This window comes from Telopea speciosissima, chromosome 4 (assembly GCF_018873765.1).
Source record: "Telopea speciosissima isolate NSW1024214 ecotype Mountain lineage chromosome 4, Tspe_v1, whole genome shotgun sequence".
Taxonomy (NCBI): domain Eukaryota; kingdom Viridiplantae; phylum Streptophyta; class Magnoliopsida; order Proteales; family Proteaceae; genus Telopea; species Telopea speciosissima.
The window spans coordinates 28,372,871-28,399,987 of NC_057919.1; the positions used below are offsets into that span (position 1 = coordinate 28,372,871).

At 39.6% G+C, this 27,117-nt stretch overlaps 2 protein-coding genes across 2 annotated transcripts; both read left to right on the forward strand.

Annotated features, from left to right (window-relative positions):
• The first annotated feature begins 1,582 nt into the window (after positions 1-1,582).
• Positions 1,583-17,619, forward strand: LOC122659682 (trihelix transcription factor ASIL2-like). Its single transcript, XM_043854783.1, has 2 exons — positions 1,583-3,254; positions 17,473-17,619. The coding sequence occupies exons 1-2, from the start codon at positions 2,183-2,185 to the stop codon at positions 17,475-17,477; spliced, it is 1,077 nt and encodes a 358-aa protein (XP_043710718.1). The 5' UTR covers positions 1,583-2,182; the 3' UTR covers positions 17,478-17,619.
• A 2,609-nt stretch (positions 17,620-20,228) lies between these two features.
• On the forward strand, positions 20,229-20,919 carry LOC122657545 (RING-H2 finger protein ATL56-like). The gene has a single exon (XM_043852279.1). It carries the CDS (start codon positions 20,262-20,264, stop codon positions 20,838-20,840), a length of 579 nt encoding a protein of 192 aa, XP_043708214.1. The 5' UTR covers positions 20,229-20,261; the 3' UTR covers positions 20,841-20,919.
• Positions 20,920-27,117: the final 6,198 nt, after the last annotated feature.

Genomic DNA, 27,117 nt, shown 5'->3' on the forward strand with positions numbered 1-27,117 from the left:
ATCTGCTAGGGGGAGGAAGGTCCTGGTTACATAAGGTAGAGATGTAAACGGATGGTCGAAAATCTGGATTCGATCCGCATCCAAATTCGTTTAGAGGTATCCCTATTTGGTCAAGGAATATGGGGATCCGATCACATTCGATCTGTATTTGAGCCGAATCTAATCTATTTAAAGGAAAAAGATTCTCAAGATCATTCGACTTAGTTATGATGGCATCGTTATGTTTATCTCTCTCCTTTTCACACGAATTGGCATCTCTTTCCTTTTCGCTTAAATTGATATCACTCTACCCTTAATATATGATACCATTTGCTTGGACCATATTGGCGCATTAGACTCAATAGTCATGAAGAGACCAATTCATGAGTTCACAAATTTAGAGAAATTTTTTTCCCCTGAAATTTGCTTAATTTTCGCATTCGATGGTTGTCCATGTCCACAATGTCAAAAACTAGACTAAATCGAAATTAAGATTTATTGGATCTGCTTCGGATTGGGGGTATTGTGGAACTGATTGAAAATTAGATCGCATTCGATTGATAAAAAACTGGACTAAACAGGAAAAATCAGACCAAAACCGAACACAAATTGAAACTAATCCAAGAACCGATTCAGCTTGTCCAAAACTGGATCCAACCAACCGATTGATTCTCGTACCCAATGACAAACCGATAACATACCAACAAGAGGAAACCAAAATAAATCAAATCTTGACCGAGCAAAATCAAACCTTCCCTTATTGGTTTGATTCATTCTCACGCTGAAACCGCCTGAACCTATCTGACCCAACCAATTGACACCCCTAGGAACAGTCCTCTTGGACCAAAGAAAGTAAAACAAAGAAAAAAGCTCTGTTTCGTGGATAACTACAAGGGAATTTGATGAACTGATCAAGAGATACATAGGGTTGTAAACGGATCGGATTCGGCTCGGATAGTGCTATATCCGCATCCGCATCGGATTAGCTATCGGACGGATTCGGATAATGCTAAACGGATACAGACACGGATACGGATCGGATATTTTATCCGTTTACATATAAATATAGCTTTTCGGATAACTATAGCCTATCCGTATCCGCATCCGTTTAGCTTTCGGACGGAGTCGGATAGTGCTAAACGGATACAAACACGAATACGAAATCAAATTTTAACTGTTCATTTACACAATTACACCCCTAGAGATACATGGGTGCACCTCAGTCCTCGAAAGGAATGTTTAATTGGCACAAGCCGCACAACCACTGGATGTTGGATAATAAATAGAGCACATATGCATCGATCGTTTTCAGGTTTACAGCACACGCACAGCATCATTCGTCGGTGCTCTCTCCTCAACCGATTGTGTGATGTTACGTAAGGGAATCCTATGAACAGTCTCCCCTTCTTCATCTTGTCCTCAGCATCTGACGCAAGCTCCCACCCACCCAAACACTTGCTTTTCTCTACAGATGCGCCCTTTTTTCTCATTTTGACGCCGCAGATCCCACCACGTGGCCCAATATAATGATCAACAACAATTGGTACCTGAGTGTCTGATACGTTGATGGTTGATGCTCTCTAGTCTTATCCCTCCTTCGCACGATTTCTTTCTCATCTTTATTTTGCTACTTCACTACCTCAGCATCTTCTTGCCGAGGGAGGAAAGAAAAGAGGAGCATTTCAATAGCTCAACCGGGTATGAGTCCATTCATGAGATTCTTCTCTGTTCATTTGGACTGAAACTCATTGCTTACTTGTAAGTTCATCTGTTAATGTGCATTTCTTTCTTTTTATTGGCACCCAATTGAATTCTGCTTCTACCCATTTCTTCACTCTAAGAAGAGAGCTTGTAACAAGCTCCGATTCTCGTTAACGTTAAACCCAGTGGTATTTTGCTGCTAAATTTAGGCAAACTCATTAAATTTTGATTTTGGGGTCTGGATTTGTTGAGGAAGCGATGATTTTTATGGGCTGACTGGTTTTTTAAGGATTGGGTTGTGGGTTTTGCTTGAAATTGAGGATTGAATGGAGGGTCTGCAAATAGTGAATTATCCCAGATGATAATTTCGCTGCAAAACTTCCAAATTCTCAGAGAAATTGATTCTCCAGTCTGGGTTTGTTGAGGAAAATGATGGGGTTTTATGGACTGACTCATGTTTTAGGGGTTTTGAAGGTGATTTTTGCTTGAAATTGTGGATCGGATGGAGGGTCTGCAAATAGGGAATCATCCCACCACTCAGGATTCACAGATAAGAGTCCCAGTGGAGGATGAGTATAAGCCTGCTGAGTGCCTGCAATCAGCACAAATCCAAGTGGGTGCTGGAGAAATTGCGGCAGCAAAACCCCCAGATAGGATTAAAAGGGATGAATGGAGTGAAGGAGGGGTGATGAGCTTGCTTGATGTTTATGAAGCAAAATGGCTGCTTAGGAATCGTGCTAAGTTGAAGGGAAGCGATTGGGAGGAGATAGCCCAGCAGGTTTCAGTCCGATGTTTTGCCACAAAGTCTGCAAAGACTCCCAATCAATGTAAGAACAAGATAGAATCCATGAAAAAACGCTACCGGGCAGAATCAGCTGTTAACAACTCTGTTTCCACCTCTTCCTGGCAATTCTATGCCAGGATGGATGGATTATTGAAAGGAACTTACTGTTGTCAATCCAAGGTTGACGATTGTGTCAATGGTGTGCCTGAGTCTGGTTTGCATCCTCTGTCGAAAGTAGAAATTGATGATACTACACAGCATGTTCTGCAATGGGTTAATGACAATGGACCTATCCATCCGCAGAACCTTGGGAAGCCTTTAAATTGTGAGATTGTTGATGTAGAAGCTGATGCACATATGCAAGACAGCAATCAAGATGATGAGTCTAATGCACTTCCCAATAACAGGAAATCCAGTAGGGTAACAGACAGTGATGAAAGTACCCCAAGGAGCAAGATTGCCAACATGGGAGAAGGGTCTGGCAAGGTCAACCCATTTAAGAGAAGGAAGAATTCGAGCAGCAATGTGGCAGAAAGTATAAGGTTGCTTGCGCATTCTCTCTTGAAGATTGAGCGGGCACGGATGGAAATGTATAAGAATTCAGAGCGTCTGAGAGCTGAGGCAGAGATCAGGAGGAGTGAAATGGAGCTTAAGAGGACAGAAATAATAGCTAATACTCAATTGCAGATTGCTAAGCTTTTAGCTAGGAGACCACGTAATCAAAAGAATAATGGTGGAAGTTCATCATTGAGAGCTGAACCAACTGTTCCCACAAGCACTGAGGGGAGTGGTAAGTTATGTCTTTTTGTGCTATTTATGGTCCTTGATCAATTTTTGAGTGATTCTGGTACATTGTAGATTTTCTTTTAACAAGTTGGTACGATTTAAAAGGAAATTATGCGTGCTTCATTTTGGTTCTTTTCACAACTTTTGACTCTACTTGTGGGATTCATGCTATTGGTTTTCTAATTTGGTATTTCGTTTCGTGGAACCTAACATCTTTTCTCTTCTTTTCTTACTTGTACTTGGATGACAATAAAGTTGAGTATCAATAAGGTTCTGGAAGAGATCTGTATATAAACTGTTGTAATATGGGTACAAGGGTAGAATTGTCTATTAGGGCTTATTAATGTTGCCCTAGGGGCATTATTGTAACTTGTACCTCACAACATTCTATTATAAATAAAGAGGGCTTGTGTCTCATTGACACAAGTTCAATTCCCCAAATTCATCATGCTATTAGAGCTAGGATCAACATTTGGGATCCGAACTCTAATGGTTTTGCTCACAAAACCCTAGAACCACCACCCCCGCCTTCATCCTCTCTCTCTCTCTCTTGATTTTATTGCTGCCACCCACCACCCATCCCCTCTCTCTAGGTTTCACTGTCAGCCACTTTCACTGCCACCGCCCTCTTTCACCACCACCCGTCCCCTTGTTTTTCCCTTTTCTTCACCCTTGGTGGTGAGTTTTTTTCCCACCAAGGGTCTCTTACCTTGCTATGATCTAAATCTTTGGGGATTTCTGTTATTTTTCTCCATGTGGTAGGATCTCTTCTAGTGCCCATCTCTGATCAACAACAATGTCAAACATGTCAACAGCATCTACTAGACAGGAAAGAGTCATTCAGTGCGACTTTCCTTTGTTCCTTATGAGTTCCATCAAACTAGATGGGAGCAATTATTTGATGTGGTCTTGTTCGTGTTCTCTTGCTATTTGTTCCCATGGCTTCTTTGGCCACCTTACAGGGGAGTCTGTCAAGCCTTCTATTGCTGGTCCTTCTCAGAATAAATGGGATGCAAATAACTGTCTTGTCATGTCTTATATCATCAATACCATGGATCCTACCATAGCTCGGGGCTATCTCCTCCTTGATACTGCAACTAAGATCTAGAAGGCTGCTAAGGATACATACGCTCAGGTTGGTAATGATGCACAATGTTATGAATTACGGAAGTGGATTCATGAGACCAAACAAAAGGAGATGTCCCTATCTCAGTACTACTCTACCATGAGAGGTCAGTGGCAAGAATTGGATTTCTATAGTAGTTTTTCTGCTACTTGTGATACAAATACTACTGTATTAAAAAAATGGAAGGACAAGCTTCGGGTCTATGACTTCCTCGCTGGCCTTAATATTGAGTTCGATCAAATTCGGGATCATGTCCTGAATCGTGATCCCTTCCCATCTCTTGAGTAGGCTTATGCCATGGTTTAATCTGAAGACAGTCATCGCACTATTATGCTCCATCCTATGCAGTTGGAGCGGTCCGCCTTTTACTCTGGCTCAGGTACTCCATCTCGTGGGGGGTTTTCTCATTAGGGTCTTTCTTGTGGAACTACTGATCTTCCTGCACTTGATTGAGTACCTGTGAAATGTGATTACTATGGGAAAGAACGTCATACCAAAGATAAGTGTTGGAAGTTGCATGGGCGTCCTACCAATTCCCGTGGTTAAGGATAGGGTCGACCTGACTCTGCTGTTGCCCATCATTCCACATCTGATGATGCACCTATAGATTCACCACTTTCTTTAGAGGAGTTACTGGCTCTGCGCTATCTGATGTCTAGGCGAGACTCTTCTTCTTCATCAGTGTCATCTGTAAGTGCCGCCTCTGCTACATCCCTGCTAGTGCTCTTAGTTTTATCTTCTGCTCCCTCAAGTATATCTTTCGGTGGCCATTGTACCCCAATTGTATCCATTCCTTGGATAATCGATTCAGGTGCCACCGATTATATGATTGGGTCTTCTGATCAATCTTTTCAATAGTATCCCTTGTCAGGTAACAATAAAGTTTGTGTTGCTGATGGTTCACTCTCCTCTGTTCTGGAAAGGGCTCCATCAAGTGTTCTTCTTTATTATCTCTTTCTTCTGTTTTACATGTCCCTAAATTTTCTGCTAATCTTCTTTCAATTAGTAGTCTCACTAGAGATCTTAATTGCGAAGTAACCTCTTTTTCCCACTCATTGTCTTTTTCGACTTGGAAACTAGATGTACGATTGAGAATGGTAAGATTGTTGGTGGTTTATACTTTCTTGATAGCTCTCCATCAATTTTGACTACTATGAGATCTCTCCTTGGTTCCTCTACTTTTGCTTTAGTTGAGTTACATAGGTGGCTTCGTCGTTTGGGTCACCCTCCTCTAGGCACTTTATCTAAGCTTTTCCCAGAATTAGTTAAACAATGTAATCCAAACAATTTCTGTTGTGATGCTTGCATTTTTGTAAAGCAAACTAGATTTGTCTATCCTATTTCTGATAGTAGAAGTTTGATTCCTTTTGGCGTGATACATTCTGATGTGTGGGGTCTTGCCTAGTGTATGTCTATTTCTGGATACCGGTGTTTTGTTACCTTCATTGATTGTTTTAGCCGAACTACTTGGATTTATCTTTTACAACAAAAGAGCGATGTGTTCCCATGTTTTCAATTATTTCATAAGGTGGTTCAGACACAATTTGATGCCAAGATCAAAATCCTTCGCACTAATAATGGCAAGGAGTACATTGATGGTTCTTTCTAGTCACATGTGTCAGATCATGAGATTATTCACCAAACCAGTTGTGTTGACACTCCTGCACAGAATGGTGTAGCTAAACGCAAGAATCGCCATCTGTTGGAAGTAACTCTCTCCCTCATATTTTCCATGAACATTCCTCCCCAATATTGGAGTGATGTAGTGATGCCATCCAAAGTGCTAAGCATCCCGCTGCCCTCTTGAGATACTCCTGGGCTCTTCCTCCTTTGTTGTGCCACCTAAAGTGTTTGGTTATGTTGTCTTTGCTCGCAATCATCATGTGTGGCAAGTTTGATCCCAGAGGACTCTAATGTATTTTTCTTGGCTATTCTGCTACACAGGAGTGATATAAATGTTATCATCCCCCCTCACAGAAGTTGTTTATCACCATTGATGTCGTCTTTCATAAATCTGAGGCTTATTATCCTTCTGCACCTCTTCAGGGGAAGTTTTCTCCAAGGGAAGATGCGCCTTTAATAACTTCTTTGGATGTGCCTACGGTGGAATAGGAATAGGAACAACCTTCAGTCCAGGGGGAGCAACTTGAAGAAGGTACGACAAGACAGGAACAGGGACAACCCACAATCCTGGGGGAGCCACCTATTTTTTCTTCGCTAAAGGTTTTTGTCCGTAATCAGAGTAAGAAGCAAGTTGACACTACTACCACCATTGCACCTAGTCAACTATCCTCACCGGATCCAAGTCTTTTCAACAAACCATATTCTATCTAGTGAGTCGTCTCCTCCTAGTGATCCTAGTCTTAACTTACCAATTGCTTTTTCATAAACCCCGTCGAACTTGTACTCAGCATCCCATTTCTAATGTGGTTTCGTATGACTCCCTTTCTCCCACCTTTTATACTTTTGTCTCTTCGTTGTCCTCTCTTTCTATTCCTAGCGCCTAGCAGGAAGCATTGGCTAACTTAAGGTTGAAAGAAGCAATGAATGAAGAGATGAGGGCTCTTGGGAAGAATGACACGTGGGACTTGGTACATCTTCCTCCAGGAAAGATACCTGTAGGCTATAAGTGATTTTGCAGTCAAGCAGAAGGCAAATGGAACAATGGATAGATATAAAGCAAGGCTGGTTGCTAGAGGATTCACTCAGACATATGGGATCGACTATCAGGAATCCTTTGCTCAAAAAATGAACACTGTCCGCTTCATCCTCTCTTGTGCAGTCAACCTAGGATGGTATCTTCAACAACTTGATTTTAAGAATGCATTTCTCCATGGAGAACTTGAAAAGGTGTATATGGACATCCCTCTTAGCTTTGCATCACAGGGAACCCATAGAAGCAGTCTCCGACTCTCCTATGGCATGGTTTGGACGCTTCCATAAAACCATGGTGTCTATTGGTTATAAATAGAGTAATGCAGATCATACTTTATTTATTAAGAAGACAGGTGTCCACATTGTAGTTCTGATCGTCTATGTAGATGATATTGTTATTACTAGAAGTAGTGTTGATGAGATATCTCAACTGAAGACTTACTTGGGAACAAAGTTTGAGATCAAAGACGAAACTGCAATATTTCCTTGGGATAGAGATTGCTTCTACTTAAGCTTCCTCTCTGAACAGAAGTATACTCTTGATTTACTATCAAATACAACAGATACGCCTTTAGAGCCTAACTCTCATCTCAAGGACAAGGATGGTGAACCAGTTGACAAGGGTAGCTATTAGAGGTTGGTTGGAGGACTAATATACTAATCCCACTCGACTAGACATAGCTTTTGTTGTTAGTGTGTCAGTTAGTATATGCATAATCCACACTCAACACACCTTGAGACAGTATGTAGGATTTTGAGGTACTTGAAATCAGCTCTTGGAAAAGGTGTTCTTGTCTCTCCTCACAATCATTTGTGTCTTGAGGCCTTTACTGATGCAAATTGGGCTGGTTGCCTAGATGATAGAAGGTCTACCTTAGGATATTGCACTTTTGTTGGTGGCAACCTAGTATTGGGCGAAGCAAGAAACAAGCTCTAGTTGCTAGGTCTAGTGTAGAAGCTGAATTTCGGGCTATGGCTCACGGCATATGTGAACTTCTTTGGCTTCAAGTTCTACTTCAGGATCTCTGTGCCTCCATTGAGCTGCATATGTGACTATACTGTGATAGTAAATTAGAAATCAGCGTTGCACTTAATCCAGTTCAGAAATTGATCGTCACTTCATCAAGGAGAAGTTGGAATAAGGGGTTATTTGTGTTCCCTTTGTTCAGTTAGATGCTCAGTTAGCTGATGTGTTTACTAAGGGGCTTAGTGTTAAGAGTTTTATTCCTATTGTTAGCAAGTTGGGCATGCCTAATATCTATGCACCAACTTGAGGGGGAGTGTTGTAATATGCGTAAAAGGGTAGAATTGTCTATTAGGGTTTATTAATGTTGCCCTAGGGGCATTTGTAATTTGTACCTCACAACATTCTATTATAAATAAAGAGGGTTTGTCTTATTGACATAAGTTCAATTCCCCAAATTCATCATAAACAAATATAATACTTAGATGATCAATTGAAATTTTACAAAAATCTATAAATAAAACTGGATTTCATTTAAACATTGGAAAGCCGCGAGTACACCAAAAATAAAAAAGCTGATGAAGGAAGATGGATCGACTTAATGGGTTTGTCCCTATCAGCTTACTAGTATGGTACATAATAGTTTGGTGGAAATTAGTAGCTTGAAAAATATTTACTGGTCTTCAACAACAACAACAACAACTCAGCCTTATCCCAGTCGGCTACATGGATCCTCAGTTCTATTCGAGGTCATACTTGCAAGTTCTAAGATATGCATCTCTTTCCTTACCACTTCTCCTAAGGTCATTTACTGGTCTTCAATTAAAAAAAAAAGGGCGTACCCAGTGCACGAGGCTCCCGCCACTGCAGAGTCTGGGGAGGGTTATAATTTACGCAGCCTTGCTTTTGCAGAGAAGCTGTTTCCAGACTCGAACCAGCAACCTTACTGTTGCACCAAGGCCCACCCTCTTACTGGTCTTCAATTAAAAGAAAATAAAACGAAAAGGAAGAAGAATATGAAAGAGTGGAAGAGAAACCTACTGGAGCTTAATGTAATTTAATGAAACATCACACATTAAGCTCCTGAAGATCTGAAAGTGAAAGAAAACCTTAAAGTCTTAAACTGTGCGATCTTAAGGGTTTAATAGTTGTTTATCCCTCAACAGGATTCAAGCGAAACTAATGAGCTGGAAATAGGATTAGAGATCTGAAACAGGTGGTCCTAACACACAAACTTGATTGTCTGTACAGATTGAATCACTTGATTAAGCAATTTTTCCATGTTCAAAGGTCTTTCTCAAATGAATGTAATAATTATTTTGTGAAATTTTTATTTAGAAGAATTTTGATATATGAAGGCTGAATAAGCAGTCATGTGTCCTTTAGTTCTCATTAACAAAGTAAATGCAAATTTTCTGGACCAGTATACTCATCTTTGGACATGATTATGTGTCATTGAGGTCTTGCTTTTTAGTTTGACCTTTCATTACCTTCGTTTTGTTGATTTCTATCTTTTTATTGAAAATGAAATTCTTAAGAACCTTCTGTTCTGAATGAGGATCATTGTCATTGATTAGTTGAGGGCCTACCTATGAGCAGATTTCCCATGCCACTGGCATCCATTCTGGACGCTGTGTAGGGCTAAAATCCTTGAAGAAAGAGGGGAAATTCAATATGGATAATAGTGGGTTGAATTGTTAATCATTTTGGCAATCTAATATCTAGTCATATGGGTAGTTGAACATTGGAGATAGTTTTCAGGTTAACTTATGTTTCTTTGCAAGAGTTGGTCATTGTATTTTTGCTGATTTTTGTTTCATTGGGAAAGATAGATCTTAGTGTTGATGGCCATTTGCTGAAAATTCTGAAACCAATATATCCTTTTGAAAAGTGAAAACTAGAAGATACATAAAGTTCATATTCTATTTTGGATTTTCAAATTTCTGAAGGATAAACATGTTTTATCCATTTTAGTTACTTCTTTGTTTTTTAGGTTTCTCCATCTTTAGAATATTATTTTAGGTTGTCACTTCAAAACTTTCAGAAAACACTAGTGAAACTGCCCCCAAACTTCAAACAGATAGTAAACAGCAATTAGCTTTGATGATTCTACTGTTGTTCCCACATTTTATGCTAGGAGATAGGACCATCCTGAGAAGGAAATTTCTATGGATTGTTGACTTCATTTTTCTAATGATGATAATGAAGTCCACAAGCGTGGCAGTACACTTCTGTGAGATAAGTCAATTCATTATTCATTAAGATATGTCTTCAAAGAGTTTCTTGTTCTGTTCTAATGCTGCTGTTGTTTTTGTTCAACAACCCACAACCTGGCGGGGAAAGATTGGTATAGCAGCAGTCCAGATGGAGTCCCTGTGATAGGTGCGCGGATCTTGGTGCAGAGAAAATAGAAAGCAAATAGAAAAATAAGAGAAAAGATAGGAGAGACAGTAGAGATTTGTCTTTACGGACGAAGCCGGGCGTCTTGGCGCAATTGGGAGGCTGCCAATCCTCTCTCAAGATAAACTCAAGAATTAAATTAAGATTTTTCTCCTTTTTAAATTACAACCTGAACTCATATAAATACTAAACAAGATAATAACCAACTCCTAAAAACACTCTCCACTTCTATCACTAATCATCAAACACTTCTTTACAACTAGCACATGATAATATCTTATTATTATTAATAAAAATAAAATATTGATATCTTATTCTCAAGGAATAAGGCACGTAACACCCTGCAATTAGATACTGGTGTCCTACGAACCTTTCTATTATTTTTGTTGGATATTGGACCCTTAGCCTCCTGTTTACCCTTGTGAATTATAAGTCTTCCAAACCAATGCTATTTTTGAATTCCGTTGATATCATATGCTCCTTGTTGTAAACGTCTGGATGATTACAATGAATTGGTATTTTGTTAAAGTTGCACATTTTACATTGTCTGAAATTTGGTTTAGGGGTGTCAATGGGTCGGGTTGGGCTGGGCCTGCCCTAAACCCTAACCCAACCCTAGGGGCCTTAATCTAAACCCAAGCCCAACCCAACCCTGGCAGGGCCTAAGAAACCCTCAACCCAATCCGACCCTGCCAGGGTTTTCCCTATCCCAACTCGACCCTGATTGACCCTGATTGGGTCGGGCAGGGTCGAGTCAGCCCTGATTGACCCTGTCTCCCTGAAAGAAGTAGAGGCGCTTGCAGAACTAACAGCTATTACTACTAGTACTATTTAGTATTTACTAGTATTTACTCAAGTAAGGTACTGGTCCTCTTTCGGTGGAGTCATGGTGAGCCAGCTCAGGAGAAGAAAGGTCACCCAAACAGAGGAGAACAGAGGAATACAGAACATCAAGCCCATGAAAGATGAAACCAATTAAGTGGGTTTGGTGGATAGAGAGGTGGAAATCTCTAAGGTTTGATATTTTCAATGATGCTAGTGCAGAAAGGAAAATGAAATTGGAGATCCCCCAAAATAATAAAAATAAAAATCAGTGAATGATTTAATGGACTTCGATGGTTGGATCCATTTGTAAAATAGGAATACTATATGTTCAATCACAGAAAAGTAAAGAAACAATCAGCTTTTTTATTTTATGAAAATAATGATAAACTTCAATCATCAAGTGGTACATTTAGATAACTGAAGGGACCATGTTTTCAAGGATAAGCCGCACAATAATTAAAAAGTAGAACTAAAGAACAAAATAGGGCATTGAAAAACAGTACTAAAGAAAAGGCCAAATAACGCTCGGAAGTATGTTTTAAACAAAATCCTTATCCTCGAAACAAAATTAGACTAACAGGGAAAAAATGGAGGAAACCGATAATTTCTCACTCGATACTATCATCAATCTTGAGGAATCTCAACGTTGCCATCGGCAATCTCCTGTTGAAGATCTTTAGGATCCTTTCCATCAACCGTACATCTGACCGTACCGCTCAGTTCTTTAGCCATTGATCTAGGTGTCATTACTTTGGCAATCTCGATCGCATCATCTAGAGAGATGTTTCCAGAATGTTTGATGTTCTTGGTCTTCTTTCTATCTCTCTTGGACTCCTTGAGGGCTTTGATGACCAAAGCTGCTGCCAATGGCACCACAGAAACCTTGGCCTGTTGGTTCCCGACAGTAAGCTTCACCGTCACACGAAGACAAAAAAAAAAATCTTGTAGCTGAATCCAAGAGGGAATGAGATATGGTGATCAGGGAAAGAAAGGGAAGCAGAGATAAGAGGGAAGGAGACCGAGGGAACTCAAGGAAGGAGGAAGAGGAAGGCAGCGAGCGGCGCCCTTACTCCCTTAAGACAGCGATTAGGATTGAAAAGTGAAAAACTGAAAAGGGATTTAGCCATTTAGGGTTTAGCCGTATGTGCCCTTAGGGCTTTTTTGTCTTTTCCTATCTATAATACAGTATTATATATATACTTATAACTAATACAGGGTCGGGCCGGGCCGGGCTAAGCCCGGGGTTTTATCCCGAACCCAACCCGACCCTGCCAGGGCCAGGCTATATCTCAACCCTAACCGCCCTTCGGGTTGACAAATCAAGGTCGGGTCAGGGCTGGGCTCAGGGCGGGTTTGGGCGTGTTCGGGCCATCCGGGCATTATTGACACCCCTAATTTGGTTGTCATAGTTTGAAATTTGATGTTGGGGCCTTGGGTAAAGCTTAGCTATTGTGAATCCCATTATGGTTCTGTTTGTTATTTGTTAATCAGTGTTTGTAATATTACCCATATTCTGCTTGGAAACAGTTTAGAAGAAGAGATTAGGGAGAATAGATTGGCTTGTCAATAGTGACAGAGGCCCTTATTATTTATAGGTTGGATATGGATTACAAATATGGTATGCTGAGTCACATTACAGTCGCCCTACATACATTGAATCTAGACGGGTATGTAACCCTTATCCTTAACATTCCCTCAAGTTGGTGCATGGATATCCTTCATGCCCAATTTGGATAAAACAAGATGAAATGACTTAGATGTCAATCCTTTTGTGAATACATCAGCTAGTTGATCCTCTGAAGTGACGAATGGAATACAAATCAAGCCTTCTTCAAGTTTTTCTCCTTGATGAAGTGTTTGTCAATTTCAATGTGCTTGGTCCTATTGTGTTGAACTGGATTATGGGCTATATTGATTGTAGCCTTATTGTCACCGTAAAGACGAGTGAGTCACTCCTAAATCAGCAAGTAAAACTTGAGCTAAATGAGTTCACAGGCACCCTGTGCCATTGCTCTGTACTTTGCTTCTGCACTTGATTTGGACACTACAGATTGTTTCTTTCTGCGCCATGTGACCAAATTCCCTCCAAGAAATGTGCAATATTTTGAGGTTGAGCGACGATCATCCACAGAGCCTGCCCAATCGGTATCGGTGAAGGATTCCAACTTTAGATTACTATTGTTGGAGAATAGAATGCCTTTTATTGGGGCAGATTTTAAGTACCTCAGAATCCGTTAGACGGCCTCAAAATGAGCTGTCCTTGGATCATGTAAAAACCGGCTATCAACTCCCATAACATATGCAACATCTGGCCGAGTATGAGAAAGGTATATCAGTATCAATACCCATCGATACCAATCGATACATAATACTTTTTAAAAAAAAATAGATACGCATCGGCCTATATCGTATCATTACCCATTGATACCAATACATATCGGCTGATATGATACGATACAGGTCGATACTTAAAACCATGGGGACAGCAGAGGACGATTATGGGTGGCAAAATGGACTGAGCAAGTATAGCAGAGGCACAGTGGTGTTGGATCGTGCAATGATGACAGAACAGGGCAGTAGAGGCAATGGAGCAGGCAAGCAGAGATCATTAGCAAGATGCAGCGGAGGCTGAGATGGTCATGGCCAGGGATGCTAATGGAGATGGGGGATGTTGTATCAAGGCTCTGATACCATGTCAATCTTATATCAGACTAATACTTGGGAAGAAAATGCAAAATACTGGTTTTGGAGGGTGATCGTCTTCATCATAGTTGTCACGGCGTCACGGCGATCCAAGTCGGTGGAAGGGTGTCACGACCATGTTTAATTTTTTATTTTCTCTATTTTTAATGTCATTTAGTATGTTATAATATATGTCCTATAACATCAAAAATCAAAATGAAAGTGTACTACACTACTACTAATATAGTATGCCACTATGGTTTAATTCAAGAAAGTGTAACTAATATCCATTAGTGTATATGAAAGTATGAAAAATTGAAAATATAGATTAACCTATCAAATAATTGAAAGCAATAGTAAAAATCAAATGATAGGCTAACCTGTTTACTGAAGCTTGATAGCAATAGTCTTTCTTCAGTGTGTGTGATTTGGAGCAAAGCATCTAAGCTATTAAATGGTTTAAAAAATATAAATTTAAATCTAACTTTTATATGTTCAAATATCGACCGATATGCCAACATATCGTGGTATGGCGTCCATGGCGACGCCATGGAAGCCATATCGAACGATATATTTACATCCACCATGGCGTAGCTCGATATGCCACCTCTCCCAGTGCCAGGACGCCATGGTGGCGCCATGACAACTATGGTCTTCATTGGTACACCCAAAATTGATTATATTTCTAGGTTATCTATATAGTATACAAATGCAAAAATACTCTTGTATTGGAAAGTATAAGACACAACAGGTATATACAAATATACATCAGAAATGACCAAATTAACCCTCATCTTTATAGATACGATACAGAACCGGTACATAAAAAAGAATATAAAAAACCGATGCACTCGATGCAGACTCTACCAAAACCAAAAAAAAATAAAAAAAAAAATAAAAAAACTTCTTTTGACTCTAATTTTTTGGCCAAAACTTTAGTGGATCCCATCTATGCTAAACAACGACATAGAAGTGATTAAACAAGCAAAAATTGTCATTAAAGCTCATCAAAGTGGAAATCGAACATCAAAGCCGTGGGTTGTGGTATGTTAAAAAAAAACTGATTCTTTTTGCTTGAATCTTGAATTTTGTTTTTTTAACTTGATTTTGCCATTATCACATCTAAATGGGAAAACTGATATCTAGGTTTTGATATTCTTGAATGATTTATGATCTATAATGTATAAATGATCTATACATGTATAATTATTTTATTGATTTATAATTATTATTAATAGTTGCATACTGCTTCAGGTTTGTTTAATATGTTACTAACAAAGTATCAGTATGGTTAATGTTTATACACTAACGTGTGTTACTTAATAATTAGTAGTATTTTCATACTTACATTTTGCTTGCTTTGCTTGGACCTTTAGGGGTTTCTTTAAGCCAATATCCTAATATGCAAATAAATTTTTATTTTTCACATGTTCTTGCTTAATTATTTCTTTTTACTTATTAGAAGGTTTGATATTGCACTTGCTAATGAAGATATGAATCATATAGCTGGCATGAAAACAGAGATAATCTAACATTGTTGGATAATTTGTTGCCCACACTTGCCTGTATCATAAGTAATACCATGCGATCACGCTCTTAGTATTTTCATCGCTCAACCAGCTTCCTATCGCACCTATATTGATACTTCTCACCTTGTTTATTGTTAGAACCACTTCCTCTAAAAGGCCGACCTTGTAGGAAAGGAAGGAAACAATATGTATATCATACATGAGCTCTAACACGGCGGACTATCCAAAGGAGACGGGTGGATAAATAATGAAATAGAAAATGGGTAAGAGGATTTTGGGGGGGGGGGGGTAAGATAAGAGGATTTTTCTCCCTCATAAACAACCCTAGCTTTGGATGAAGCCAATGAAATGCTAATTTTCTATTCAGACATTGAGTATCTTGGTGAGCCTTGATGAATATGTCAGACAGTTTGACCTTCTTAATATAAGATATCTGAGTATTTGGGGGGCAATAGTTGTTCTCCAAAGAAAGCATTAAAGAAGAAGGAAAAAAAAAACATAGTTGATTTATTTGCCCAATCATTTTGACAGCCATGCAAATTCCTCCCAAGCAGTTATAGATAACAGTGAAATGAAAGCCCTTACAATGCAAGGGATAAATAGTTCAGTGAATTAAGCTGCACTTGGGGCAGTGTAGTAATATTCTGTTTTAAACATATTCTGTTGATTGTTCTCATCCCATGAAATGATATTGGAGTTGTAGGAACTTAAAAACTGTGTGTTTGGTTTAGACTCCTTTTGATGTGTCATGTGAGGGTGCTTGGTAACAAACTAACACAACCAGGGTGATGTAGCTCAAATCTGTGAACTACCTGAAATGGGTCACTGTTGTTTGCTCTACATGCATTGATTACTTGATTGGTGCAGGGATTCAGATATGACCAAAGTGGTTCGAAGCAAAATATGACTACATTTAAGTGACAGGGATTCAGGTTCAACTGTTAAAGTCACCTTAGCATGCCCATATAGGAACATATGTAGGCTTCTGGTTTCTTCCTATGTTCTCTCTTTTTGTTAGATACATGATATATGATATGTGAATAGGGGATAGGTTGACTTCGGGGGAATTCTTCGGTGGTGATGCAACTTATTTCCTCTATATTTCTTCATCTTTTCTCATCTTCTTCTCAATCCGAGAAAAAAGAAAAAAGAAAAAAAAGGGGGGCTAGTTATGGAAAGTAGAATATGCAGCTTGTCTTGGAAGACAGACGCTTTTGCAGATTTTTCAGAGGCTGAGTTGGAGGAAGCTGAGCCATTCACTTTTGTACTACAGGAGGTCTGTTTTGTGGAGTCAAATCTTATGCCCATATTACCTTTGGTAGTAAGTAGCTCATAAAAGAATTAATACATCTTAGCAAAAGAAATATTATTATTCCTAGTAGGCAAAAATATTTGATATCATCTTGTCTTCCACTGCAATACCAGGGCTTTGCTGCCTCCTGAAAAATAAAATTCAACTTTGAGAGTTCTTGCTTGAACTTAATGTGCATCAAGCACTAGGGGGTTTTTCAGTGACAGCTTAGGGGTAACTCCAATTTCACTTTACAGATTGATCAGGCCCAGTCTGGTTATAGTGTTATAGCCCTTCTTTCCAGCCTCAGTAAAGCACCCCTTGGTTTGAGCTTGGAGATTGATCAGAGAAGGGCAAGTGAAAATGTGGTGTGAAGTAGCAGAACTCATGCTTAGCAGAAGATATGGCATTTGGGCTGGTCCTAGACATATTTTAGTATTATTTTGAAGCTGTGATATGTGCTCCAGTTGCCATTTGTCTTACTGAGAGTTCCTGGTCAAGTGAATCCTTCACTTCCTATTGTCCATTTGAAATCAAATATAAGCAAATAGTGTTAGAAAATCTGCTACTAATGTCTACTTCTACCATTTGCTTCTGGTCATGTTAATGTGTCATTTAAGCAACATTTATGCTTGCAAATTGAGCTTAATCTTCCATTAGAGAAATACCCAAAAGAAAAAAAAAAAAAGAAGAAGAAAGAAATAAAGTAATAAATGCAACAATATTGATGCAAGTATGTTCATTTTTCAGGGTGATGAATGCTGATTAGTAGGGAATGGCATAAAGAAGAAACTTCAATGTCAGTTTTTTTTATCGCAAGCGTAACTTGGCCCAGGGTGATCTGAGCATGTATCAGTTATTTGTATTTTATGCCAAATTCTAGTAATTCCAAATATAGGGAAAGGGGTCATGAGAAAGTTCCTATGAGTCCAATGGAACTAAGGGAATAATTGATTTCAAAACATTGATGAAATTTAATTGCTGTAAAGTAGAAAGGGGGGGGGGGGGGGAAGGGGGGAGTGCTATAAACTAACTGGTCTTCCAGAAATATTGCGTTAAAGCATGTATTGACCATCTTGATTAGAGAAGAATAATTCTGAACCCTCTTTTCCGAAGAAGGCATATTACGTGGAGTTTGCTGTTCGATGCTTGAATTGGTTGGTCACAGTCAAATTAAATGTTGCAGGTTCAACTCTGGAAGTCCCACAATCCATGGTGTTTTATCTGGATGCCACCTTTCCCAATTCCTTTAATTGGCAATGTTCAAACACCATGGCTATGAGATCTTGCCCCATTCATCATTTGATTTGACAAATTCATAAACTGCTAGATTGATACTGTTAGGTTTGAAATGGTGTTTGAAGGAACTTATGTGCAGTGTTTTTGGTTAAATCTAAATAGAAAATTGTTAAAGATGAGATGCTTGGATTGATGTTGGAAGTTGGAGCTACCATCCACAAAGGTACAGCTTAACATCAAAATCTTTGTTGCTATTGGATGTTCCTTGCTGACTTAGTGACTTAGCAGCACACTTGGCTGAAGTTGCAGTATACTGGGTTTTCCACCTGCAAGACTGAGGAATTAGGAAAAAAATATATTAATTTAACCATGTGATTAATTCAAGGGCATTCAGAGAATAGCTAACTGTTATATAGTCTTCTTTTTGAATAGATTGAAATGCCCAAGTTTCCCTAGATTTGAAATTAGGTAGTGCTACAGCTACCTTTAATAGTTGACAAGAACAGCCACCTCTATTGACAGTCAATTGGACTAAAACCTTAGCTTGGTATAATCATCTAACATAATGCTGTACTCAAATTTTTATCATCAGCTTGGTCTGATGATCTTGACTGTAATGTGCATAATTAATATATGTATGGAGGGAGAAACATATAAGTTTATGTATTATTTCCTCAATGATGACTGTTGCAGACTTGGAGAGGGCAAGTGTACAAAACCCACCATATTATTATACATCTAATCTTTAACCAAATATCAGATATGGTTCTTCTGATGAGGAAAAAAGTACAATTTTAAATGCTAGTGTCATTATTATATGATTTATAGTTGATACATGCCTATACCATGTTTACAATGTATATAATTTACTGAAAAGTTTGACCAAAATATACTAAAAGAATGATTAATGTATCCAAAATAAAAAGAACCTTTTCCTAGGGATTTGCTATACAATAATATAAACTTTTGTGATTGGTTTTCTTTTTAACATTTTGGTTTTAAATACTGAGAGTATCTTTCCATACCTACCAATCCAAGACTTGAATGGGTTTTGAATCTATTTCATCTTCATTACCTTCTAAGAGGTCTTGTTTGGTTAGAAGTGAAGTGAATAAACAAAATAAAACAAAAAGGAGGGGGGGAGGGTTGGTGTTGGAATTTTCCTTGTCATTCCAATTTATTAATTCCTAGAAAAAAAAACCCAATTGATGCTCAAGTTACTTTATTTTTTCAGTCCAAAATTAGATATTTTTTCTCACCTCCTACCTACATTATGTCATGGCCCCCATCAATTTTTTATCACATGACATTAAATCTACATCCAACCACAGATGGAGGTATTTTAACCAAAAAAAAAAAAAAAGATGGGAGGCATTTGTAGAATTTTCGTAAGTCATGATTCTTGCCAAGAAATCCTCCAATGGTTAATGGACTAATATTAGTACATAAATAGAGATTTGTGCCCTAAATCCCTCCATTGTCCTTTTTAGCATAAATCTCTCTCTCTCTCCTTGATTTTTTTCCAATCCAGCAATTTTCTACATGTCACAAAGAAAACAGTCATTGGACTGCTAGAGCTACTTCTCCAAACATCAGGATTCAGGGACCTGTAAGGCTGTAACACAAATTTTTTCTATTTTTTACTTCACCTCCAACCAAACTGGGCCTTATGATCTTATTTCCCTCAGGAATTTAACTCATTACTTTATTCTGGTTCTTATTATCGTCTCATGCAGACCTTTTCAAATCAGTACCTTTTTGGAGACTTGAGACTGTAGACTAGAGACTAGAGACTAGAGACTAGAGACTAGAGACCAGAGAGTCCTTGGCGGCTGGCGCCCACAGCACCACGGCACTATCGCTTTTTTATGATTTTTTTGGTAAGGGCATTTCCGACTTAATGTTCCCTTCCAGGGGAGATGCTTCATGCTTGCGTGGTACAAATCACCGATCGTTTAGTGGACCAAAGTTAACACTGTAGACCCCGTCCTGAAACCGGTCCTTTAGAATCTTTGCTAGTAGACTTTATGCAAACGTCATCATATCATTGATCAGACCGACAAGATGAACGGTCTGATTGGTATGATTCGTACGGAAAAGTAAGTATTATGGGAATGATGATCTATAACTTGTCCTAAGAATATCCCCAAACAGAACCCCTCCATCGATCTCTCTCTTCCTTCTATGGATATATATCCCATCTTACTTCAAGAATTAAAGAAAGCTTTCAAGAAAGACAAATTGGCCACGGCATAGCCAAAGCAGAGAAAGAGATAGACAAGAAGAAGAAGAAGAAACAGATGAGCAGCAACGGAGAAGATGGCATCACCCTACGGCTCCGCCGTGATAATCCAATTTTCTCAGGCCAATATCCATCACGGCCACACAACGCCACAACAAAACCGAACCGTAAACTCCTCTCGTTCTTCCTCCAAGCCATAGTCATGGCCATTGTTATCTCCCTCTTCTTCATCTTCTTAGGTATCGCCGCCATCGTCCTCCTTCACATTTGTCTCGCCGGCGGTGCCCTCCAGCGACGCCGCCGCCGGCAGAGTCTCTCCTCCGATTTTGCTTACGAAAATGCTGAATTCGGTCTTGGGTTGTCGCAAGAAGAGCTCCGTAAGCTTCCCAGCTTCAATTACAGTGTTGCGTTCGAACGCGCGTTGAATAGAGATTGTGCTGTTTGCTTGGAAGGGCTTAGGGAAGGTGAGAGATGTAGGGTTCTTCCAAAATGCAAGCATGTGTTTCATGCGAATTGTGTTGATGCGTGGTTGATCAGGGTCGCTGCTTGCCCGCTTTGTCGTGCGACTGTTGAACCAGGGTTACGATTTGGTTCCGAGGATTGTAGGAAATTGAGGGAAAGGGAACAGGGTTTGTAAAGAAAAGGGTTGGGACCCTAATTCATCCTTTGATGAATCTGTAAGTCTTTTTTAGTTTTTTGGCCTCCGTTTTTTTTAGGTTATGCACTATTGTATAGTATGTTAACCAGAATACAATTTTTAGATTTCTAATTCTTTTGTTTCTTCGAACAAATTTTTTCCTTTCTTTCTTTTGGGCACTTTGTGGGATATATTTTATTGCTTGAATGTAAATCATATGTGATGTCATTGAATATGGATCGAATTTTATTGGTAAGTACGGAGAGTCTAAAGTTTAAACAAATGCCTAAATTGAACTCAATTGTTAGGCATTCATTTTTAAGGTAGAACAGATAGATTTTGTAATGGAAGCACTTAGGTGGCTGATAGGTATGATATATACTCTAGAGAAGCTTGTAAAGGATCCAGTATAGCTTTTTTTATTAGTCGCTTCCTTCTGTTGGGAAAAAAATGGACTGCATAGCTATAAAAGTTTAAACAGAAAAAGCCTTCTTAGGAAATGTCAACCATTTTGATCAGAGAAGATTACCCACACCCACAATGTGGTAATCAACTTCTATGTGGTGACATTGAACAAGGAATTCTGGATTGATTGACAAGAATGAGCAGGGAATGAAAGTCGCTTCCTTCTGTTGGGGAAAAAAAGGAGTGCATAGCTATAAAAGTTTAAACAGAAAAAGCCTTCTTAGGAAAGCATTTTGATCAGAGAAGATTACCCACACCCACAATGTGGTAATCAACTTCGATATGGTGACATTGAACAAGGAATTTTGGATTGATTGACAAGAACGAGCAGGGAATGAAAATGAGTAGCCAAGTCACGTAAAAGTTAGGATAGCCTCATTGACAACGATAACTTTATGCTCTTGTTCTGTATTGTACCACAGCATGGCTGATTGTTTCTTGGAGCTCCATGATTAAAGATTGGAGATCAGGAAAGCACAAAGTCGGTGGAAGACCAACAGCTGTCAGGGCAGCCAGCCAAATAAGCTTCAAAGATGCAATGAGGTCAAGTAGGAGAGAACTCTAAGGCGGGCAATTTCAATCCAGCTGCAATAGGAGTGGAAGAAGGTTTGCAGTCACAAATGGTAGCACATTGTAGGAGATCAACATTATTCTTTGATTGGGCGAGCAAAAACATTGATGGACGGCCCCGAATAAACTGATGTTATGAGATGAAGTGGCAACTGAGAAGAGCAGACATGTTACATAGATTGAAGTAAGTCATCAGATAAGGGGAAGTACCGCTGAGCATGTCCACTGATAAGAGCAGAGAAATAAATTCTGTAGTAGATTGACAAGGGTAATGAGTGTTTAATCATATTTACAGAAAAATAACCAAGGAGATGACCATGGGCTAGGTCGATTGGGGTCTCTTCTTCATGCGTGCGTTGCTGGTTCGGAGATGAATCAGTGGAGCATCTATTTTTCGATTGATCCTAGTCTCTCCATCTCCTTGGGCTGGCATCCTCCAGAAGTGCTGGCCAGGGCTGCAGCAGATTCTTGCTTTTGAAAGTGAATAGCGTTGGGTAATCTCGGTATTCAAATGTAATCCTTGCTGTGATTGGGTGGGCAGACTCGTATTCTGCGTTGCTTTGTACCATATCTGGTATGAGAGAAACCTGAGAACTTCGGTGGGGAAGTCTTGAACTCACCAACAGATTTGGGATTGTATTATGTTTGAGATTGGGGGCAGACTTGGGAGCGATATTCCAGCTTCTCTACCCTCTTGTAGAAACCGTCTTATTGTGTCTGGTTGGAGCATCCGTCTTCTTTCTTCGTTTAATCCCACACCCTAGTGGACTTCCCAACTTGGTTAGGCCTCTTTCCTTTTCTTTCCTCCATTCTGGGTGTTCTTGTATTTCCACACTTTGTTGAGTATAATTCCATTCACCCAAAAAAAAAGGAGATTACCATGTGTGATGACCATAAATAACCTTATGTACTTGGGTGAGCAGGGTGCACAAATTTGGGAGGCTTTTGCATATATCTATCATTTGATTAAGTACCAAGCAGAAAGTCATTTTTAACATTCAATTGTTCGATGGACCAGCTCTTAGAAACAACAGTTCATGCAACAAAACAATTTTCAGCTGGTGTAACAATGCAGCTGAAGGTTTCAAATATCAAGGCAATGTTCTTGATTGAATTTTGTGGTCTCCAAAAGAGTCTTCTGTGTATCAATAGTCCAATTAAGCCATTGATTGATAGTGATACAGTATACCCTCTGGCAGCCACTAATGTTTATGTGGTGTTGATGAGGAACCAACATGCTGGTTCTTCGGGTCATGAGTGCAGTAAATTCTTCAATTACTTTTTCCCATCCATTTGGATCTTGAGATGCCTGTTTGAAGATTTGAGGGTTTGTAGGGGGGGGGAGGGGAGGGGAGGGGAGGAGAGGTGGGAGGTGATATTGCCTTTAGGCTTAGTTCTGGTTTGGAGGGGCAAATGATGTGGCAATTGGTTGTGAAGTGGTAGTTGGTAGGCAGGCCGGTGTGGAAGGAATATGAAGATGGAACTATGTGGATTGTGAAGGAGTGGAGGCTGGAGGAGCTGAATGAGAGCAGAGGCAGTGGGTTCAATATCTGATCGGATTGCAGTATGAGAAGTAAGCATGGAAGATTAAGGATTAGAAAAGTGGCTGTGAAGAGATGGGTAGTGTCGACTCCAAGGTCGATGGAGAGATGGGTTGCATAGATGGAGGGACCAATGACTCTGTAAAGGAAAATAATCTTTGGGAATCAAGCAGTGGTATGCTTTTTGAGGTTGTGCTACATAACAAGTATACATGAAGCTGAATTGGGACTTAATATCATGTTTGTAACTTTGTAAGGGCCTACATACAGTAAGAAAATTATGCGGGCTGTTATCTGGGGTCTGAGTGAACAGTTTATCAAGAGTAGATTTGCCATTTTGATGTTTAGTAGGCATTTGATTGGTTAAATATGCAGTGATCAATAAAGCCCAAGACCAAAGGTGTTCAAGGGGCTGATGATTGAACCAATGAAGTAAGGCCAGTACCATAAGTAAGGTTGTGAAGAATGACATGCATAATCTGGGTCTTGTGCCAAGTATGACCTCAGATAGAGCCTATTGGAGGCAAGGAACCACGTTGTCGACACCTTGTAGCTGGGATTTTTCCTGATGTTATGGGCTATCCTCTTTCCTCTTACTTTCTTTTTTCATTTTCCATTTCTCACCTTTTTATCTCATTTCTTCTTTTTTATTTTGCATTACTCTTATTTTCCTTTTCTTTGTGTGGACCTCAGTTTTTCCCTACGTTGTTTTGAAAGGATTCATGTAGCCGACCCCATTTAGTTGGGATAAGGCCGAGTTATAGTTGTTGTATGTATGGGAGAGGTTTTTGATGCTGCCAGTGGGGGGGATCTCCCACGCCACACCAATTGGATCATGGGAATCGGTTTTGTCAATAGGGTGCCCACATGGTCAGGGAGGAGAGAGAGTATCAAGGATGTGACAGTATGTGGGAAAGCATCCCCACAGGCCCACACTGAGGGCATGGAGATCTTTTGTTCTTACATGTATTTACTATGATGCCAGCTGATCCAGCAAACAGTGCAATATAGTTCAAAAGAACAAGAAGGCCAACAGCAAACTAGGCCATCAAACTGAATCATGATCGGATTAATAGGCTTAATTTCAGTGCCCAATGGGTTGTATGGGCCGTGGGCTTTATAATTTTGGGTTTACTGTTGTAATGGGCCAATTCTGTAAATCCAAAAATTAGGGATGCAAGTCCTATATGGGATTAAGTAATTAGTTTATATTTTGTAATGATTTGGAATAGCTTTTATTTTTAAGGGAGACGTAAATTATAAGGGATTCTCTCTACCATACATAGGGGTTACCTATTTTGCTTGTTTCCATGAAGTTATAAATAAAGAGTAGGGGATCATACTCACTACATATCGTTCCTCCTTTAAGGTCAGTTCTTACTGTTACTCTTGTGTTTCAGTTTCTTCTTTACTGTTCTGTTGTGTTTTGGGTTGATCTTTCATTCTTTATCTTCATTCCTTTGTCTACAATTTCCAGATCTCATCCTATATTGTAAGACAGCCTTCAAATTTCCATCAATTCCCATCTGGAACAGAGTAGTGTCTTCTAGTGTATCCTGTGGCACAATCCCTTTTCATGCTTCACTTCTGAACCCTTTTCTGTTGCAAGCTCAGATTTTGTTCTGAAAATACTCGGCACATCAATTTCTGGTTCTGTAAGCTGGAAGGTTGTCTCAATAGATCTGTCTTCCTTTTCACAAATTCTGATTCTTGTTCTTAAATTATCCGTAGTTTACTACTACTCTAGCCAACCCCATTTAGTTGGGATAAGGCTGAGTTGAGAGTGAGAGTTAACTACTAATCTCTCTGTTTCTAAACCTGATAATAACTGCTGTGCCTAACTTTCTAATTCTGGTTTAGTATAGTAGTTACTAATTTCATTCCCTTTACTTTCTATTTCTATCACTCTATTGTCTGTCACTTACTATTCTGTTCTGAGTTGCTAGTACCATATCAGATTTGTTGGCCTTCTATTTCTGTTGTCAGTTACTATTATTCTAAGTTTCTAAAACTGATTTAACAAGTTTCTATTCTCTGTCCAAGGCCAGATCTCCTGATCCATCCGTCGGATTTTGTTCCAGTTTTGAGGGACCATTCCTTGCACCAAGGAGGGTACTCAACTAGAGTTTTGGCCCAACCTGACTCATCTATTGAGAGTTATTAGAATTCCCCAATTCTGCTCTCTCTCTCTCTCTCACACACACACACACACATTGGTATACACTTTTTTTCTTTACCCTTTGCTAGCATTTGAAATAAAGTAATAAGGTAAATAAAGCTGCTTTAACTCATATATAGGTGAACTATATATCAGGGTGCATTTGGGCTCACATGGAATGAAATCATTTTATTTCAACTGTGAACGGCATTTAAGACACACAAGGTCATGATCAGTGTGGCCTGAATCAAATCAACACAATATTGTTGTAATATATATACAACTACTGACCTTTGTATTCGAGCTCTACTTTTCACATCACAATACTTTTCGATCATCTTGCTTAAGCTTTGGTGACAAGAACCACCCTCCTGTATTACTTCTGAAGCAATTTTGCAAATATGCTCTGCTCTCTCCTATGCCCTTCTTCCTTCATCTCTTTTCGTAAGCTTATTCAGTCTTTCACAGATTTCTCTCCCTGCTGCAGGGCTGGCTGCTATCAGCTTCCCTGCCTTCAATCCCTCAACCACAAACTTGGCTTCATTTGCTGCTCAGCAATCATTGGCCAGCCTAAAATGAGACCCCTAAGGACAAGCTCCAACAGTGAATTTCTGCTGCAGTGGCTAAATACGTGGCTGATCCACTATCAACCTCATCAAGTTGCTTGTGGGAAATATCAACCTGTGTGCCATATGCAACATATTTCATACTTCCTTCTTGCATGCTCACTTAACCACTTGATGCACCTATTAGTTGGGGACTGGTTATTGGTGTTACCTCTACCACCATCCTCCTGGGCACTCTCAATTTGATCATATAGGAACAAGGGGCCAACACACCATATCCGGCCTCGATTGTCTAGAGAAGCGACATGATATGGTTCTAGCTCAATGAAACTGTTGAGGATTACTCCTGAGCCTTTCAGGTCGAAATCATCAATATCTGAAATTGTTTTAGGTTAGGAGCTTTCATTATCCTTCTCTTTAAGAGATTTGGCATGTCTGCTCTGGTCAGTGGAAAATGGAAATGCTGCAAAGGTTCTGTGTTTGACTCTGCTTCCTTCTGCATCGGGTGAATGAAAATAGATTTTCTTACTACCATGAACAATGAAGGTGACCCACTGAAGCCAAGCCGAGGGATATCAAATGGAAGACATGATGTGTTTCTCCATCCTAGGAAAGAATCAGAAACTGAACAGATGGGTCTTTCTTGATCCTCAGACATCTCTCTCAAAACTTTTTTTCGAAGGGCTTTTGGGTTGTTTTGGGGCTGCTAAGAAAATGAGGAAGAGGTCCGTGGAGGGAAGTTAGTGTGGTTTTCTCACATCCATCTGGGAGACCTTTGGCAGAGGGCAAAATGATCTCTGTGATATCAATTTCTGGATATTTGGAGACCATTAAGCGAATGGACAGGGCGTTTGCTGGGGCTGTTATGATAGTTACTTTGATGCCTCGACGTGAAAGAGACTTTGAGAGGTGGGGAGTAATGGGAGGGGTGCGACTGACATGAGAGGAAAGATGACCATGTGATGTTGGAAAGCCAT